Raw genomic sequence first — 21,953 nt, forward strand, 5'->3', positions numbered from 1 at the left:
TTAATTTGTAAGTTTTCTTTTAAATTCGAGATATTGATTTTCAGTTTTAATGTGTCTGTAATGTTGAATGTACTGAAGAGTAAGAAGTTTCATTTTCAGTTCTTGTTACACATTTTCATTATTATTATTATTATTATTATTATTATTATTATTATTATTATTATTATTATTATTATTGTTATTGTTTTATACGTAGTTAACCTATTCATCTGTGTGTATTTGGCAAGATTCTCTACACTTCACTTATTAGTTCATTTTCTCTATAATTTGAAATCATTTTTACAACTGGTGTAATACTAATGTGAAATTACTACATAGTACATATACCATCTTACTTTGAAAGTATTGTTAAATGAAGTACCACTACTACCATCTTTACCAGGAGACTAACTCTATGGCGAGTGTTCTGTGGACCAAGTAATCATAGGAATCCCTGGAGTAGGCACTTGTACTTATGTATTTGGGTGTGACACCATACAGGATAAAAAAACGTGAATAGTTCTGTACAACGAAGGTAAATGGCACAATGTCACAAATATTGAATTTTACGGTAGAGCTAAATAAAAGTTTTTTTCTGTGTTTGTTTCACTTGCACATAATGCTCTTTCCAACTGGGCAAATCACTTATTAATATGCATAGGAGATAGTGTTTTGCACCACTGAATATAGTGGGAAAAAATGAAATAATAATATTCCAACACCTCAGTTTCTTAAAAAAAATTGACATTGTGCCCTTCACCTCCGGTGTACAAAGTTGTAACATTAATTTACTTTAGATTAGGTTAACTGTGGTTGTGACATTGTAAATTCGTATTGTTGTTCTTCAGTCAACTGTCCGAAGACAGGTTTGAACCTCACAAGTGATACCACTTATCCACTTATGTGGCAACTAGGTCAGGAGATAATGGTATAGGGTGTCCAGTTCCTGTCCCTCTCCATTGCATACATCACCGATTGGCTACATATTACACTAATCAGACTTCAGTTGTACACAAACAATTGTTTTTTCTCTGACACACATCGTCAAGTGAGCTGTGCTGCCTGATAATATATGTACATATCAGCCAGAACCCCAATCAGAGGTAAAATTCTTATTATATGCGTAAATTTCTCAGATTTTTATTCCCCTTAATACCTCACATTGGTATCTTAATGTAATAAGTTGCAAAACTCTCATACCAACTGAGAGAATAGATCGTGAAGAGTTTCATCTTTAATTTCGAGAGCTCCACATTCCAAAAGAATATGTCTTGCAGTTCCTTCTACCTGCTTGCAAACCCATCAGCTGCAAATGTTTTCTGTATTGGTCATGTCCAGATATTAGGTCAATGGCTTTTTTTTAAACAGTGTATGTTTATATAAACTAGAGATCTACAATAATAAGAGTTTAGTTCGAACTTTGAGCAAATAATTTTTCAGCCTTTTACTAGGGAATGCCTTTCTTCTACATTGTTTGTGAACTGTGTTGCTCTAGAGAACAGACTTATTCTGGACTGTTGGACTCTCATTTGATTAGGAAGTGCTCACATTAACTGATTTATTGTCAAATCTTAATTACCAGTAACAATTTCTGTAATGAAACCAAATTGCTCGTAGTTCTAGTTTTCTAACTTAAATTTACATAAAACCTTTCTAATGCATTTAGTGTCCAATTTAACCACTTTCCTATAATTGCGTTTTCTAATAGAATACTTTTCAATTCCTCATTGTGTCCTGTTTCCCTTCTTCTACAGTCTTTGATTGGAGATGAACATCAAGTACAGGAATGGAGTGCAAAAAATCAAAAGAACAGAGATGGAAAATTTGAAGTCAGGAAGAATAAACTCGAATTCAGAAACAGGAAACAGATTACGGCATATGATGATAGCAGATATTATTTCAATGAGAATGCTAATATGGAAGGCAGTAGAGAGAAAAAAAATGAAAATATGCTGTGTAACACATTCGGTAATATTACTGTAAATATCCAATCTCAGAACTCAAATTCAGAATGTAAAATTACCAATCTAACCAACAAATTCCTACAAATTAGGAATGAAAAATATTTTTGTAATGTTGTAGATAAAGACAAAAGGGTAAATACATCTAAAGGAAGTAACATGTGCTTGAGAAATGATGATCTTATTAGAAATGAATTCAGAGCAGATGTCAAGAGGATAATGCCAGGATTGGTGAAACATTACAATAATGACCATCAGAATAGACTTAATGAAAGAAGTGTTTACTGTACATCTCCAGTTCTCGAAGCAAACCCCGAACAAATTAGCATAATGAAACTTGAGTCTTTTATATCTGAAATTCCTCGAGAAAGAGCCATTAAAATTTTAAGCTTAGATTGTGAAGCCATGAAGAGAAATGATTTTGAAATTAAACTTCTTGTAAGATCATCAAATCAAAATGAATCAAATGAAAATTTTACTTCGTGTTTCCGAAAGATAGAAGATAATAAAACAACGTTGGAAAATTGTAAAGCTGTTTCTTTAACATATAAAGATGCTGCATGCATTGATTTTAAGAAATGTTTGGAATATGCAATTGGAAATAGACCTTTAGAAGAAGAAATAGATTGTGTTAATTCACAAAATGGTGACTTCCTGGTTAAGAAACGATTAAAAATTAATTATAAACTGGAATGTGGAAAGTCAGTGGAAAATATGACGAAGAAAAATGTGAATAATTATGACGTAGGAAAAATTGTTTTTCCTCAACAGAATAGTATTTCGTTATCACAAACCAATTTATGTAAAATTCATAGATCTGATGCCAAAGATAATGCAGAAGATACTAAATTAAATGTATTCCAGCATTGTGACACTACCCTAGGTTACAGATCAATGCAGACTAAGACCAAAGAGAATCAAACTTGTTTAGCAGATACGCAAGTTATGAATACTGAAGTTGTGAGTCCAGTTTCACTACATTTTGTAAAAACAACTGCAGCTCATGACATTTGGAAAACTGGACGGGAATCAGTTGTAAAGATGCCTGCTTCATTAACTGCTAAATGTTGGAGGTCAAAGTCACATAAGACTACAGGACTCCAACAAAGTGTTACAAGAACTGGTAATATGATAATAGATGCCAAAAGTGACTGTACTTTGCCTCCATTTAAATTAGAACCAAAATTATCCCATGACCAAAATGTGAGAGGTGAAGAACGGACTTCCAAAATGGAGTGTGTCAATTTGAATCAAAATGTAAGTAAGATGATCATGTAGTATATACTAACGCAAAAAAAGTACAAGATATTAATATAAACCTCCTTTTCAGGATTGTGTATGCATTACAGAAAATACATATCGAAACACAAGAGATGGAAATGAATGTCAGATGCCTTTTCAAGTTGGTAGAGAGAAAGAAAAAAGGACTGAGAGAGAACAACCACTTCCCAGCAAGTTTTCACAAACATTTAATTTTAAAACAAGTTTGTCTAAAATATCTCCTAATAAAACAGATATTAATAATAATAGTAGTAATAGCATATACCGAAATTATGAATCAAAACCATTTGTTCATAATCGAAAGAAATGCAGGCAATCTTCATTTCGATTTCAGAGCAATAAAGTTCTGTCATACCAATTTGGAAATTCTGTCAGCCTTGGAAGTTTCATTCCGCAGGCTGAAAATAGACATAGATATGAAAATCCCAATCCAGCTAACATCAGTACACCTGTGCTACCTCAAACTTTGTCAAATTCAAGATGGTATAATAGATGTGATCAAAAAAAATGGCATAATTTTAAAACAAACAGGAAAGAGGAGCTTTCTTATAGAGATACATTCCATTCACCTGCTTATGAAAAAGAACATGCAAATAAGACTTTTACACACTTTTGATAAATAAATAATTTTATAAACTTATTTTTTATTTTATATGTAGACCTTATTTGTACTGATTTTTTTATTTTTTTACCAACTTTCAGTAAATTTGATGGTGTTTCTTTTCTTTTTTTTCTCGTATGTGAATAATAAATGCTTTCATTCTAAAATGTGTCTTTTACATTAAATCCTCTAGTTTTGAAAGGCTGACAGAATAAAATTTTTTCTTTATTTTTACATTTTTATTAAAAAGTATATTATATATATAATTTTTATATGTTATTGATTGTATATTTTTTTTCAAATGTATAGCTATTCAAAATAAATATTTATACACTTAATATGTAAACCAAAGATTTGTCATTTATTTATCTGGGTAATCTTATATTTATAGGTAGACAGGATTTTAGATAAATACATGCATATATTTTGTTTAAGCCAGTTATGTTTGATAATGTTAAAAATACACTTGGGTAATTAGACAGTAGTTTATTTAGTTTGTAACATTCTACTTATTTAATTCTTTAAAAAATCACAGATAATGTAGGTATTTAAAAGAGAGAAAAACAAAAATTTTATATAGAAATGTTTATACATTTTTTTTTGCAAAAAATAAATTGATGACATAGGCTAACTCTATCAGGTTCCTCTTCCCCAGTATTTGATTGAAATTGATAGTATTTCAATTAAAAATCGTACATATTATTTCCACTATTGAACACCAAATAGAAAGCCAGTTTTATTGCTTTCTCTTTACCCTATTTGTTTTAGAGTAGAATTACCTATTCCAAATATTGATAAAATGCTGTCAGCACTAGAAGATGAAGTCCTAACTGTGAATAACTGTTTAATTGCAGAGCATTAAATGTAACCAATACATTTTTATGACTCATGAACCATTTGTATGCTATCATACCTTTTGTCATCTCAGTGCAACGAAAGCTTCTTGGTGATGTAGCTTCGGATTTTACTATCAGTATCAACAAATAAGTTTCTGTGTAGTGTTCTCTTACAAAATTCAGAGCAGTACTTCTTTTCTTCTGTAGTAAGGTCCCTTTTCTAATCGGCCATTTGCACAAGCAGATTTACTGTAAAATGAGCCTACTTTAAATTAAACCACCTGTTACAAGTGCTTAAATCCAAATGAACCAGTTGCAGAGAGAAAGAAAAATGCAGCAGAAACCAAAGCAGCTAAAGCTAAATGTCTTTGCCAATATGCTGACCACAGAGTATATGCTGAATGCTGCTGATGCAGAAAAAATGGCGTGCTCAATTTGTGTCAGTGACCTTATTATATTGAGCTCACTAATCTCTGCCAGTAACAAAGAGTTATGTTGAATATTAAATAAAAGAGTAAAAATGAAGGATAAATTAAAACAATTACAGGATCCAAAATATTGTTCAAAATTAGGTCAGTATATGGGATTTCCCAGAAATACAGAATAGTTCGTAACCCTAGGTAGCCTATTTGCTTCCATCTTTTTCACATGTCCAAACCATTGTAATTGTTTAGTTTCCATAATATAAATCTTAAAAGTTCATCTTTTCTCTTATCATATCATTTATAATTCTATCTAGTTTAGAGTATCATCACAGTCTAGTATATACAGTCATGAAGCTCAATACATAGGGAATATCATCCATAGATAGTTGTTAACCACTAGGATCACTACTATCGTCTCATCACAGGCAATGTGAAATAGTACCGGTACAGTCTATTGTTCCTAGTACTCCCATCATCTCAAGCTTCGTGATTGTATATACTAGACTGGTATCATGCTAATCATAAAAATCCATTTTTGTTGGCTGCAATTTTTATTTTAATTATGCATTCATATTCCATGTTTCTGCATCATAAGTTATTAAAATTCTCGCTATTGCTTTATAAATACAGATTTTATTTTCTTTAAATATTTGTTTATCCCACAGAATTCCGATCATCATTTGTTATTGCAGATCGACTCTTAATTATCCTCTTTGTTATTTCAGAATCATTGTTTCCTTCATTTGTAATTTAAACTCCCGACTATGCACTAAACCTTTTAGCATCTTCAATTGTTCTTGCCTTTTGTTAATATTTATTTGTAATCACTACTTTCGTATTCCTCCATCAATTTTTCTTGTCATATATTCTGTGCCTTCATAGTTTTCAGCCAGTAGTATCTAATCATTTGCGAATTATAATGTCATTTATCTTTATTCCTATGTTACAACATTTATTTTTCCAAGTTTTCAAAGTTTGCTGAACATAAATTTTAAAAAGTGTTGGGGATAAACAGTATCCTTGTCATAAACCTTTCATTACTTAAAATTCAGTTTGACAGTTTTCTTCCTAGTTTAACTTTCGATATTGAATTTCATACAATTTTTATAGTCCTTATAATTTTAGGTGATATTAATATTTCCTGAAACATTTCAAAATTTTATTAATGGAATACTATTACAAGCTTTTTCTAAATCTGTAAGTACAAAATGAGTCTAGGTAAATTAAAAGCAATCTGCTTTCAACAGTCTGTTTGAAACAAAAAGTGTAATGTACTGTTCTACCAGTCCTGAATCCCATATCTTTATATTGTTTGTTTAAAAAGTACTTTAAAGATTTTCCCATATAATTTACTAAACACATTAGTTAGTTACTCAATGCCTCTATAATTTTGACATCTGTGCTTTCTGATTTTCTTTCTCTTTATTGGTGCAAACAGATGGTGGCAAAATTGTCTCAGAAGTACTTCACAACACTGACCACATGCTTTGTAATGTCTGCTACCTGAAGGCCATTAATTAAAAGTTTTATAATATGGGTAGAACAACTATATGTAAAAAGATCAAAATCCTACATTCGGTTCTAAGATTTGGCACATTTTGGTTACATTTCTTTCATTATCAGTGACAACAGACCTCACTTTACACTTTGTTTTTGCTCCGACAGTTTTAATACTGTTGCTTGTCACTTCAGCTAGATAGTGAGTGGTACTTAATATGGATTACCAAAGATGTCAAATGTGTCTGTGTCTACTAACAAGGAAGGCTCATCAAGTGATAATGGATTTTCACAACGATTTTTCCCCCATACATTCCATTTCAAATAAGAAATATCCCTATAAATTTTTACATCCAGAGTTAGCCTTCAAGATATTATTTTTCAGCTCTTACTAGTTCTTAGCCAGAGGGGTGTACAAGAATCTATTCTGCGCTTCTAGTGTTGGATTAAATTGACATTTGAACATTATAAACATACTTAGCAGAAGGGAAAAAACAATTATTGTCCATATCTATATTTGACAATTGTAACACAAGGAAACATTAGGCTTACCCAGTTATAATTCACAAAACAGTGGTTTGTAAAGCATTACTTATTAAACTGAAATCATTTCCTTGCTGTATGTCAATAAAAATTCGTATTAATATTAATAAATTGGATAAATTAAGCTTGAATTTAAATTTATAGTTTATTTTGAAAATGTTGAGAGCAAGTATCAGCAAGTTGGAAGCATTACTGAAATGAGTTAAAAGCGTAGTTCACGAGCTGTGAAGCGAGGACATTTTCTTTATGTTAGGTTTAAAGATTTATTAACATAATATAGTGATGTGAGATGGAAAATTCGCCATTATATATTTTTCCAGAAAATTTTTCCGGCTTGCAAATAGCTGCTTTCTTTGCTCCCTTACAACGTCAAGAGCCTCACATGTATTCATCACTCATTAGCTTATCAAATAGAAGTCGTAAGTCATCTAACCGTTGATGACGGTGTTAGTACAGACTCCAAAACAACGCCATTATCATGTTTGTTTTGCCGTGAGAGTACTGATTAAGAAATAAGTGCTGGCAAATATCATATTTTGAGAACTTTACTAATCTGATCTAAACTCATACAACACTATTAGGTCGACATGAGATGATGAAAGCCTTTCATATTAAAATAAATTATTGTTGGCTGAGGAAACATTATAACAAAAAATTTGTTATATGATTCATGATTTCTCTTCTTCATTATATCTGTGGACTCCTCAATTTATTTTTCATAATGCATTCACAGTCACAACTCAATGAGTACCCGTACTGAACTGTGTTACTGAAACAAAAGCTGATCTGCTAATGCAGGTACTGTACAGCCCTGTTGTACTCCCCTCCAAGCCGATTGACTCCTTCCAGGTAGGGGAGTAGGAACTGCACATCACACAAAGACAACTGCACAATGTGCAGGGTTTTGGGATGCCTGATCTAAAGACTGTCTGACAGGAGCTGGAGCAACATGTTCCCTCTTCTCCTTATATCACTCTGTAGGTTCCGACATCACTAACTATGAAGGAGAGGTAACTGCAATATCTGTAGTCCTTCAAGAACTTTGAGACTCCCATCAAACAAATTCATGAAAGTAGTAATTTTCTCTGATTTCAAAGCAGCAATACAATCAATATGTTCAAACAACTCGAAGAAATCATTATGCATAAAGGAAGCATATAAGATGATAGCTCAACTCCAAAACTTCACGAAACAATATACCTTCAATGGATTCCAGCATATTGTGGAATTGCAGGGAATGAACTAGCTGACATGCTTGCAAGGAAAGAAACAGCAGTATTACAAACAAAAAAAGTCAATTTTTCATTTTCATCAATAAAATGGATAATAAAATCAAAACTCTCACAACAATACTCGCAAGAATTGAAAAAAAAAAACATGCTACAGACAAGAAATGGAACATCCTTCTCACCAACCCAGAAGAAATGGAACATCCTACTCACCAACCCAGATGCAGTTCCTCAAGGACCAAGAAAAACAGCAGTAGCAGCTTTTAGATTGCTTACAGGCCATGATTTTTTAGCGAGCCACCTCTACAAGATAGGAATTCTGACTTCACCATCCTGCAGTCTATGCAACATTCAGACTGATATGAACGAAGAACATCTGAAAACCTGCAGGAGACTGTCTGGAGAGAAAGACCTAATTCAAAAGTACTGGAGAGCAAGAGTGCTATAGTGGTTTCAGAATAAGAAGGCATATGGGCTAGGCCAATAGAGTGCTGGCAGTGGTGCAGCATTGAGACATGTTGCATGAGATGCGAAAGACAAGAACAACAGATACCTGGGACAAGGACAGAAAATGTACACTGCTGCAGGCAGGTGATGAGAGCGACCGAGCGTGGCTTACGAGATCACGGTGAGCGAGTGATCTATGTATCTTTTCATTGTGTGTTATGTTTAACTACTCCTCCTGAAGTAAGTTTCATCTATATTTTTATTAAAGATCAGTAGAGCTTGGAGACACTAACATGCAAAATAAAATGACGTATGTAGAAACTTACTTTGTTAATGAGGAAGAAAGAATGTTTTAATTTAGAAAAATAATGTTGAATGTTGTATTGTGTTGTCTGACATTGGAAATTATCCTCGCTTCAAAAACTATAAGCGGTATAGTTTACTCAAATGTCCAGACTTCCTTGTACAGCAATCTTGAATTTATTACTGTTTATTTCTCTAGAGGAAAGAGGAGATACAGTATGATTCCACATATCTGGCGATAGAGAGAGAGAGAGAGAGAGAGAGAGAGAGAGAGAGAGAGAAATAACTCGTCCGGCCTTAATTAAGGATGACCACGAGGATCCGAAAATTAATAGCAAACAAATATAATCAATTCAATATGAATATTGTTATAAAAATAAAATGTAATAATTAAGCACCATTGATTATCAATAATTATAAAATAAAATCTTAGAAGATGACTATAAAATTATACTTATAAATAAAAGATTTTATTTAAAATTAGCATATTCTTAATTAATGCCTTCTGAGTGGTATAAATGAAACTGTATAATCTGCAGGGAATCTTTAAGAATTTGCGAGATGATTTTTTTGAATTTCAAAAGATTATATTGATAATTGTTTTAAAAAATTATATGTAAATTTTGGTAAAGAACTCCGAGCACCAAAAAATAAACCTGTCACTGACCAATTGAAGAGAGGGATCTTATACTGGGCACTAAGGTAGAGAATACAAGGTTCATAAATGGCCCTCTTTTCCTGATCAACCTGATGAGCTTGGTGTAGATCTCTCTCCATGCGTATAGTTGGATCTATGATAATAGCCTTTTGTTGTTGCCTGTTTATTGCTATTAGCCTATATCCACTCTTCTGCGAGAGTCGTCTTCAGAAATGCAGTGGACCTCTTCATGAACTTCCCAACCCTTGTTCCGAAGAAGACAGGCGATAGCTCCACGGACTCTATGATGCCTGTTGTTACGCAATAACTCTCCTTTCCGACAAAAGCCCAACACGTGGCCAAGAGTTTCTGTCTCGTTAAGCCTATCTAATACAATTTCATCCTCTTAAACATACCTTGAAGTCTAGAATTCTATATTTTAGCTACGAATACAACGTAAGCATATCTGTTCATACGTAATTGAGTACTCATAATTGAAATAGTAGATTATCATCTTTTTCTCTGTTGAATTGAGCCTAACTATTAATTTAATCCTCTAGCTCAGTGTTCCTCAGTGTGTTACTCGATTCCACGAGCACATTGTAGGGATTGTGCCAGTGATAAAATATGTTAAAATTGTATTTTATACTCGGAGGATACTATATACAAAAATCACGAAAATATTAGTAAATAATAACGTGAAACATCAGCAATACTAATAATAATAATAATAATAATAATAATAATAATAATAATAATAATAATAATAATAATCATAATAGTAACAATAATAAACATCTGAAACAGAAAACAATATTATTTATTGTTTATAACTTTTATCAGTGAACACTATAACAATGTAGGCCTATACTTAATTCACTTCGAATCATGTTATGTATAGTTGAAATTTAAAACGACAATAATGTATAAATCATACGTTTCGATTTTGGTCACTGACTCACTCCCTATAATTTTGGTTCCTGATGCTTACTGATTTTTTTGTTAAATATAACAATTTTGTACTGACACAGACTAAATGCAGAAGGAGAAATGAGGCTACAACTTCCCGCCATAAAATTGATAAAAATAATCTGCAGGCTTAAAAACAAATAAAAATATAACAAAAGTGCTATAAAATTTCATAGCAGGCGTACTGAGTAATACAGAAAATATTAAAATTAAAATTGCAATGTTTTGAAAATGTTACATTATGAACACAGTTTTAATGTTGCAGTAACACTTCAATAAATGTATAACTATAATAATGACAAGGAATGGATCACAAGGGTTCTGCAGTTGCACTATAGATTAAAAGGGGTTCTGCGCTGGAAAAAGTTTGAGAAATACTGCTCTAACTTATACCTACTCAGAGGTCTAGGGTTTTATATTCTATCACTCTGGTATGTGGCAATATAAACCTAAAAGTGAAGTAGTTATACATAAGTGAATATGAAAACCATAACCCAAGTAGTATCATATCAAAATATTGTTGTTGTTTAGTCAACTGTTCGAAGACGGATCTGAACCTCATAAGTGATGCCAGCATGGCACCATTTATGAGGCAACTAGGCCAGGAGATAATGAGGTAGGGTGGCCAGTTCCTTTCCTCCTATTAAAATATTGAAGGTAAAAATGTTATATTAGAAAAATTTACAAAGTGTAATATAGACTTATATAACGCAGTAGTTTTAATCTATTAAATTTTGAAATTATGAAAATGAATCTCCTCATTCCTTGCTTGTCTGTATTTATTTTAAAAGTGAAATGCAATTAAATTGCTTTAACTTATAAAGTTTTCTAATCCTTCTAAGGATACAAGGTGTTGATCCTCTTCGTAATAATAATCGAAAAAGGGACAATAGTGTTCATATTTATATCGGTCAAATACAATATTTCGCCTTACACTCTGTGTAATATTGCAATAAAGATTGAAAATCGTACCTGTAGTTATTTTCAGCTTTCTTGTTGCTTTCTAAGTTCTATAATGGGACTGCTAACACATCTTCTTCCTCTACTACGTTGACTTAGGATTCTGACTCATTGTCTTGGAGATTTATGATTATCCTATCAAATGCCTGATCCCTTGCAATTTCTTTTTGAAAGTCCTCCTGAACCAATTTGTTTACATGTTCAACATGAGATACCCAGTCCTCTCTTGTTACACGATCAAGGGCTTCATGCATAAGCCATTCAACGTCGGCAAGTCAGAATTTTTTTTTTCCAGCAACCTCTCCTTTTACTTTAGCCCATATCAATTCTGTAGGATTATATTGGCAATGGTACAATGGCAACCTTATTATCTGATGTCCTCTTTCTATTGCAATTTGATTCAATTCGTATGACTTTGGCTGTGTATTGTACTGTCTGACCTTGGCTAAGAGCTCTGTTTTTGTTTCGTGTGGTTCAAATGGAATGTTATTCTTATTTAGCCTATCTTGAATTTGAAATACATGGGAATTTGTAATCGGAGGCTTATTGGTTACCATGAAGTGGTAAACCACTCTTTGATACTTGTGGCATTCATTTCGGAGTGATAATCTTTGTCTTAATTTTGCGGACGTGAAAGGAAGACCCATTTGCTCCCTGAAACAAATCCAGTTTTTGCATGACAGAGTCAGCTGCCTTTGCCTACAGGAACACGGAGACCTTCGTTTCCTTTGGAGTCCTGCCAGATTTCTTTTCTTGTATGATTTTGATTAACATAGGTTTCGTCCAGGTAGAAAATGGGTCTATCGTTGCCTGATTCTGTGATTGTATGCATTGCCCTGAGAAATTTTATTCGAGTTGCCACTATGTCACCTCTTTCCATTAGGAACTTGCGACCGTCTACAGTTCTTTTGTAGTTAAAGCCCATGTTTTTTAATAAGGTGTGCATGGATGTTACGGATCCTTAGTATTGAATTTTCTCTTTCATTATCGCGACAATTTTTTTCAACGTTGGATACTCTCCGTTATCATACATTTCAAAAATCGTACGATGAAATACACACTTCTGAAAATCGTCCAAATCATTTACACGCTTATTTGTTTTGCGATATTTTCCAAAAGAGGTAAATAGAGGTGCACCACCTGTTTTAATTCTTTGGTCGGCGGGAAAAGGCACATAAATCAAATTAATTAATTTTTCAGGGGAGGCTGTTTTTTTAATTTACTCTTAACTAAATATAAGTATAATAATGAAATTCATGTATGTTGGTCAAAGTAAGATCCTTTTCAATTTAACATACAAGAAATTTTATTATTTAAAAAATTAGAAAAAAAAATACATGACGTATGTTATTAGGTACAACAGAAAAATCGACCTTTTTTACTTATGTGCCTTTTCCCATCGACCAAAGTTGTCTCTTTGCCCTGCCCGAGAATACGAGATACTGTATGCACTCCTACATCACAGGCCTGTGCAGTCAGATACTGCATTTGTGAAAAATTGACAGTTGCATGCACTGCACTGCGTCATTAGCCAGTCCCTTTAACAAATTGTATACAGAAATACCATACTCCTCGCCTGTGAATGTACAACTTTCCTTTTTCGTATCACAGACGAAACACCAGAATCACTTGCAGTCCCTTCAAGCAACATTGTAACAGAAAGTTACACATCACACAACTGAAAACAGTCCACGTCTGAATTTGAGAAGAAACTGAATCTATCTTCGTTTAAATAAAGTGACTACGGAACAAAATATGCTGTGCCTGATACCCTGGATATCTGTTTAGTCTAGAACCATTACTCGAGAGCCAGTTGACATACAACTGCCATTCTTGTACAGTCCCTTTCAGAATCGTTAGCTCTGTCGAGTGACACAACTTAAAATTCAGCTCAGGCTATAAATTATGTGCGCACAAAAAATAAAGTAATACGCAACTGATCAGCAAGACTTTGCAACGATTTAACTAAGCAACACCACTTCACTGTCACTGGCTCTGTCGACATAGACTGGCTTGAACTAGCTCCACCTTATATGCCTTCTTATTCTGAAAGCACTCTAATGGCTTCATTGCCAGATGCCAGGCATTAAACAACAACAACAATTATGAAATTAATTATTTTTCAAGTATGTTTCCTGACAAGTTACAGGTGTTCAAAGTGTCTACCCTGAACCTGATTACATTCATTACATTGTCATACCAGTGGTTATCAGCCTGTGTCGAATTTGATTAAAAGCAGCTAATACTTGCATAGTCGGCTTCTCTCTGCTGTCAATTCGAGTGGTGTATTACTTCACATGTCCCAAAAGAAAAAAAAAAGATGAAGGATATGAAGTCGGGTGATCATGCTGGCCACGCAACAGATCCGGCTCTCCATATCCATTGCTCCCCATAGATGTTGTTCAGATGTGCTCGTACAACCAAGTTGAAGTGCGTTGGGATGTTATGTTGAATCATATGTCCCCTCACATCGTGAAGGGTACATCCTCCATGAGCAGCAGAAGAGTATTCCGAAGAATGCTCCATTCAAATGAGTCAGCAAAATGACAGAACTCTTGTAACCTGTCTGCAAGAGTACTTGAAGAAATAAATTAATAATTCATTTCGTAATTAACTGTAAATGTCACTAAAACCTGTCTCTTTTTCAGTGTCGCGTAGCTTCTATGTGAGGCATCAGAGAACATGGGTTGTTATACAAAAAAAAATGGTCCTCATTGTGAGATCTATCAATCCCCAGAGTTTGTTGCAGAGGTCCTGACTCACCCCATGTAATTAGAAAGTATATGCTAACTTCATGTCATTTATACAGGGTGTTTCAGGAGGAATAGTAAATATTTTAGGAGGTAGTAGTATAGACGAATTCGAATAAAAATTCCATATAAAATGTGCCCAATTTTTATTGGGTACATAGATACAGCCGTTAAAAAATTCCATATAGCACGTGTCCAGTTTTTATTGGGTACAGAGATACAGCTGTTAGAATGTAACCCAAGAAGGTGTTAAACAAAGGCAAATGATTACGTTCAAAGTTGATTTTCATAAATTCCACCACCGACTTCAATACACTTTTGACTTCTCTTGACAACACCACGTGTAGCTCTTCTGAGGTTGTCTTGGCGTTCTTTTATGGGGGCAGCTTTATTCATAATCCAAACGATTAAATTGGCTCTTGTGTTTACTTTTTCTTTGTAGACTTCACCTTTCAGCCATCTCCATAGGTAAAAATCTAAAGGGGTAAGGTCCGGGAACCTTGGTGGCCAAGAAACGTGACCATATCAGCCGATCCAACTTCCAGGAAATGTTAGGTTTAGATGATGTATCACCTGACGACTAGAATGTGCAGGGGCTCTGTCATGCTGGAGGAACATACCCATCCTTGTAGCCAAAGGAACCTCTTCCAATAATGCTGAAAGCTCGTTTTGAAGAAAGTCTAGATAATGGGGCCCTGTAAGACAATGCGGTAACACAACAGGCCCAAGCAACTGATTGTCTTTCATATCACACCACACATTTACAGAGAAGCGTTCTTGAAAATATGTCTCCACAATGGCATGTAGGTTTTCTTCAGACCACTGATGTGTGTTACGAGTGTTATTGATACCATCACGAGTGAAAGTGGCTTCATCAGTGAAGAGTAAGAATAGAATTACTCGGCAATTTACAAGTAGCCAATGACAAAATTCCAGTTGTCTACCTTCATCTCCTGCTCGAAGGTGTTGTAAATGATAAGGATAGAACCCGTGCATACGTAATATCCGTCATACTCTTGTATGTGAAACACCAATTCTGCATATGCTTGTTGCAGGACTATGTTCTACCAACTAAACAATGTCTTCTACTTCATTCACATTCTGTTCATTTACGCGTTCAGATGAAATATGACTACTGGGCACTGCACCAGTCTCACGCAGTTTAGTGAAAACACAAGTAAATGCTCTTGAACTTGGAACTGAGCATTTCCATTACAAAACCCGTACACAAATACCATATCGGCATACTCAGCATTTGTAAATACGTGCAGCATGCTTAAATGATACAGTAGAATTGGCCAACAAATCACAATCACAGTTGAAAAATTCAATTATGTAAACTAAAGCAAAACTTCATAACTTGACCTTCAAAACAGAAATGACAATCGATAAATAAGCCCATAGAAACCGGAGTAGCAACACATGAAACGAAAGTGCATTGAACATAATCATTTGTCTTTGCTTAACACTTTCTTGTTACATTGTAACAGCTGTATCTCTGTACCCAATAAAAATTGGGCACATTTTATATGGAATTTTTTATTTGAATTCGTCTATACTACCACCTCCTAAAATATTTACTATTCCTTCTGAAACACTCTGTGTAGCATTCATGCTTCATGCCCACAAAGTAACTTCATAAAATGGTGTAAAATCTTTGGCTTCTAATGCCATGTAATAGATGTAGAAACAATGGATGGACCAGTTATGGGGAATAGGTCTTTGTAACAGATCTAATAAATAAGTTCCTAATGATTTGGTGAATTTGTTATATAAACAACTTTATTTTATTAATTGAAACTATTATGGTATTTTACCTTACTTAATGATTAGTGATACAAGTGTTAAAAGTTTATAATCAAGATATAGGCTATACATAAGTTGCATTTTCCTTGCCTTCTCTCCCTGATGCAGCAGATACAAAAATATGAAATGTTGGCTGGACCAGTGCTGGAGAACAATTCGTGATAATAAACGCAGTAGGTAGGTTACCTTTTCTTTGAGGTCCCTTGAGTCAATTTATATTTCTAAAATGTATTATGTTTCTCTAAAAGTCGTCTTAACTTCATAAAACTTAAATATTTAAATATCATTTCTAATTCTTTAGAGTTTGTGCTTAGCATTCCTATTGTAACTTTTTACAACTTTTATATTTACATTATTTTTTAAATATATTCTGTTCTTTAGTATTTGTGCTTTACATAAAAAAAAACTTTAACTGTGTTACTTTTCTTATTTTTAGACTCTTTAAAATACATTTTTACCACCATAGTTTAATGCGTCTTCTTTGAACACATTATAAAGTTACAGATAAAATTTAAAAAATGCTTTACATAATATAAATTGTTACTACTGACTTGAAGTTCTACCATGACATTAAATTTCTTGTTTCCTTTTTCGTTCTGCTAGACCAGCCATTTTCAACTGGTGTGCGTGGCAGGGTGGCACTGTAATGTGCCAAGAATGATCCACTAGTGTGCTGCGAGAAAATGAAAATAATAAAGGTTGTCATAGCAAAAACTGGAAAAATAAAAATGAAAAAAGTAGTAAAAGAAAGTGTGCCCGTAAGAGTCAACTTTCAGCAAACGCGGAACAAGCCGACATTCAGTAAACATAGTGTAGGTGTCAAAGTGCTGCATTGGAATTAAATCCCTCGCTTGAACTTGGTCGAGTATTGCTGCCTCAAATGAGATCAGGTCTGTTGTGATACGCTCGTAGGAAACACAAGCACAGTACAAGGTCATCTCATTGACATGTCTTATCTTATGTTTTATGGAAGGCGACAGGTAAGATACACAGACGTCTGACACTGTAAAAATAAGACTTTATTTTCTGCATTTATGACAAACATCTAATGAAATGTACCAAAACAACAGTAACATGAAGTTATAAATGAAATAGTATGAAAAAATTTAGATATACGGTACAATTATTATTGTTAATTAATAATTCAATATTTGATTTACCACAAATATAATATGATAGGTCCATACATAGTGTTCTCCCTATATACTGCGACAATGTACAAACGTTTTACAAAATATTATTGATATAGCAGTAGATTAATAACAATATTAGTACAGAGATAACGTCACAGAAAATATAATAAAATGAATAATCATGCTGTAGAAGTTCTATAGACGCAAAGATTGAAATACTAATTATTATTATTATTATTATTATTATTATTATTATTATTATTATTACTACTACTACTACTACTACTAGAAAACTTAATACGGTTTTTGCATTATCGTGATTGTGTTTTCCATTTATAATAATTACATTCACATCCAATAACATCTATCACATGTGGCAAAAACAAAATCGTTCCTGTGTGAAAAAAATACATTTACCTACAACATTTATATTATATTTTAAAGCAGATTTTGTAGTTGTACTGCGGAGAGGTTAGTTAAACACTGGAAAGTTTTCTAATTATAAACATCTATGATGTTAGTACACAGTTCATCACTGTAACTTAAACATTAAATTTCTTCCCGATTCTATGAATGAACAAAATATCATTAACCCTGTCTGTATCGAGCATGCTTCTTTTTTCAGATATTAGATTCCTTTCACTTGCTGCATTTGTGGTAGGAATACAGAATATTCTTCTGGCTACTTCTCCAAGTCTAGGATACACATTACTGTTTTTCTTCCACCAGTAAAGAGGTTCATCATCAACATGTCCCCTTGTGATGTACAAATCTATTTAATTTCCTGTAGGCTCGTCACCATCTTCTTGCCATCCAGCAAACATTGATTTCAGTTTCTTAGTGGATGAGGGTTGTTGGTGTATATCGGACAGAGCGCCAACAGAGGTTTCAACTTCAGAACAAATTCGTCTCACAGTATACAGTATTTCCTCTTCTTTCTCTAGTGCAATGAGCAGTTCGAGCTTTCTGAACAATGGCCAAAGAAAAGTACCGATCTTGTGGATATTTTAACTTTATCCTCCAATAAACGAAGTGCACATTCTTTAAGTTTTGTAACCTCTTCAATTTCCTCACCGGTTATCGCACAGTGTTTCTTCAGTTTATGAACCCAAAGAAGTACTAGTTGTACAGTGAGATAGGTATCTCCTTGAAGTAAGTTGGTAGCTTCTTTGAAGGGCAATGCCAAGTTGTTGTTGTAGCCTTGTAGCCTTCAGAGATATTGTGTCCTTCCCTAGTGATGTTATTTGAGTCAATAGTCTCTCTCCACAAACAATCTCTCACCGCATGTAAGAACTTGGTGAACATTTTTATGACGCTCTTTTCTCTAAATTTTCAGCAGGCTCCAGTCAAATTGCAAAGAGAACTGATGAGCCTTCAATGTCACACAATTTTGAAAGATAGATATTACAATATTTCAGGCAGCCTCATTGCGTTTTATAAGAACTTGGAACAAAAAGAGTTCCCGCATACCCACGCATTGACATGCAAGTTAATTGTAATGTTTGGCTCTACATACCTTTGCGAACCATAGTATCAGTCATGAACCTGAATAAGAGTAAAACTAGGTCATGTTTGTCCGATGTTGCATTGGAAGCAGTGATACACATTCATTCTACTCAAACAATTTTCCCTGATGTAGCTAAGTTGGTGAAATCAAAGAAATGTCATTTGTCTTCCTAACTACAGAAAGAAAGGACAATTTTATTTTGTTGACAAAATTGTTTTGTTATTATTTTAATGATTTTTGTAATGGCCAATTGTTGTAATTCTCGAATTCTTTCTGTGTGTCATAAAATGTGCTATCCATATACCTTACTGGCTCACTCCACCCCTTGCATGCATGCCTCCCTCTCAGCAATCGGTATTCTGTCTCTTTTCTACTCACTCACTGTCTCTCTCCAGGGCTCGGCACAGCCCCTACGAACCCAGAGAAGCCACCGTGATGCCGAAATGATCTGGTGTAAGGAATGAATGTCAAATGCAATAATGGAATGAAATTGTTCACGCAATTCCTTGTTTTCCTCTGCCATGTAGGCCTGTGCTAAGAGGTGAAGTTTGCACATTACGTCATGTATTATAATTTGAGCAAAATGGAACAAGCATCCAGCTAATTTCGTTTGTGGGAAAGTTTTTTAATGGCATTCATGGTTGCAATTTCGTAGTCTGTGGAAATAAATTCAGGAAACAAATTTACACAAAACAGGAGACAAACTTTTTCAACAATGGTTGCAAATAATTCCATATAAAATTCTTCCGTCTTCTCCCTCATTACTGCCATAACTGAAGGGAACCACTGACCTCCAATATTACCATGGATTGTATACAATTGGCACATCATTCCTGGTGCAGCTTTAAATGTACCATCACATATTAAATACATATACCTACTCAGTCTCTGCAATTAGTCTCGTGTAGCAAGAATGATCAACTTGGTCTCTGTGCTGAAGTGTTGCAGCCACTGTTCATTGCCCTTATCTGTTTTGAACCTGTTCGGAATGTCATGCAGGTCTTCTAAAGATTTTGGATCAGGTGGCAAATGTCTTCTATGTGTCTTTTAGATGTTATGCTGTTTAGTGAAACTTAAGTAGTAGCTAATATACAGTACGATTATTTAGTCCTGACAGTCGCAGACAGTGTGCGCCTGGGTCAGGCGAGTCCATTAAGTTACACCAAGGGGTGTTTGGGTTAGTCATTTGCTTGCATTCAGAGCAATTGGATGTCACGCGTTTGGTAGAGCGGTGTGTTTCCAGTACAGTTAAGCTGTACTGGATTCTTTACTGACCACTCACTCTTATCTCTATTCCAGATCTCTCCCAACTACTCCTATTACTTCCCCTCTTTCGCGTCGCCGAGCTGTCAGGACATAACAATTGGTCTGTACCTATTTACACATGAGTGTAACATCCAAACATTGAAAGTGCATGAGATGGTCACTCACTATAGTCTGCAAAGCTTGAAAGCATTTCTCCATGTATCTAGTTGAATCGGATACCAATTCAAGTACATTTTCATAAGAGATATCAAAATCTTTTAAAGCATCACTGATTGGCCTGCTACAAGTAGTACCGTTTGCTTTGTCAAGAAAGCTACAACTAGCAAGAAATACGTCCTGGTTTACTTTGGCACACATTGTCCGGAATAAAACTGCAAAAATAAATCTTCCCTGGCTGTCTCAAGTCTCGTCTGCAATTACAGCAATGGATTTAATTTAGCTTTCATCACTTTTCCACAGTCAGTTCTAGTAGGATTTTTCAATGGATCCCTAGTCAGTCCCTTTTGTTGCTAGAAGAACTTGCCACACAGTCCACCCCAGTCATTAAGGGGTGTGTGCGGAAATTTCTAGGTGCACAGTTGTCACATTCTCCATTGACTTCGCCTCATGGGTATCATTTATTTCTATATAACAAATTGTTCATTCATTCAACAATCAATTGCGAATTAATTAATGCAGAATTTTGAGTTACTGTGTGTATAAAGATCAGTTATAGAGCCATTGTATAGCTAACTTCTTCAAAGTGTATTTCCATACTAATATCATTTAAAACAAAAAAAAAAAGTAACACCGAAAGAAGATAATGTGCATTTGTGCTTCGTGTCTAAATCCGCAGTGAAACTTAAGTGGTAGTTAATGTACCTCTTTGCACATGAAGTTGGGTACCGCATTCTCCTCTCTTCTCACAACGCCATTCAGTTTTCTCCTCAGTAAATTTGTGTTATACAGGAAATCTTTCTAGATCAATTTTGGCTTGCTTCTTTCCAATGCAGTGAGGCATGGACAGTCCGTGAGTAGATCTGAGAGCTGTTTAATTTATGGTAACAGAATCTAAAACTGAGGTAGTATTGAGAAAACTGAATAAAAATGGGTATGATATCAATAAATGAGGTGATTTCTAGAAAAAAAAAAAAAACAGGAATAGCTGAAATGAATAGACTGGTACAAATTGCTGCAGAACGAATCTGCTTGTTAGTAGGGAATGAATGTGGGACTAATTTTATTTGTGGGACGCATTGTCACATGATGAACTGCACAAACAAATAGGTATCGCAATCACACAACCACTACTCAAACAATTCACGCAATTGTAGAATCCCATGGTATCTTTTTCTTTTTTCTGTTTCATTATTTTTTTATTTTGATAATAAGAAAGACACTCTTTCAGCTTTCCCAATAACGGGACTGCCTCATTGGACAAAGCATAACTAACACACAGGGTGAAAAAAAAGGCCACAAAAGAGAAATGTGGGGAATGAACGAGAAATGGAAATTAAATACAAGAAAAATAATAGCATACATATAATGGGCCTAAACATAGTAAACAAACAGATTAGACATTCAAACAAAACTTCTTCCTTTTTAGGAAACAAAGTAGAGGTGTATTTTAAAATGGCAAGTGATCCTCTGAGAGGAGTAAGGGAAACATCACGAATGAAGTCGTTGTTCAGCTGGAACTTCTTACAGAAACTGACAAAGAGGCGAGGTATTGTGCCCCTAGTGCCAACCATTAGTCCAACTACTTCAATGGAGATGAGGTGATATTTCTCCAAATAGAATGGAACTGTGGGCTCATAAATTCTGTATTTTCCTGCGTGGACTCC

General features: G+C 34.2%; 1 protein-coding gene across 2 annotated transcripts in view; it reads left to right on the forward strand.

The window, feature by feature from the left end:
- Positions 1–21,953, forward strand: part of LOC138715276 (protein starmaker-like) — a 67,362-nt gene that overhangs the window by 11,834 nt on the left and 33,575 nt on the right. Inside the window, exons 5-6 of one of the 2 annotated variants that reach the window (XM_069848026.1) lie at positions 1,734–3,197; positions 3,271–4,041. The exons of the other annotated variant lie outside the window; for it this stretch is intronic. Of the exons in view, the coding sequence (XP_069704127.1) occupies positions 1,734–3,197; positions 3,271–3,837 (2,031 nt within the window). The 3' untranslated portion in view covers positions 3,838–4,041. Of the gene's footprint in view, positions 1–1,733; positions 3,198–3,270; positions 4,042–21,953 lie in introns of those variants that run through there. 2 annotated transcript variants of the gene reach the window in all.

Source organism: Periplaneta americana, chromosome 15 (assembly GCF_040183065.1).
Source record: "Periplaneta americana isolate PAMFEO1 chromosome 15, P.americana_PAMFEO1_priV1, whole genome shotgun sequence".
Taxonomy (NCBI): Eukaryota; Metazoa; Arthropoda; class Insecta; order Blattodea; family Blattidae; genus Periplaneta; species Periplaneta americana.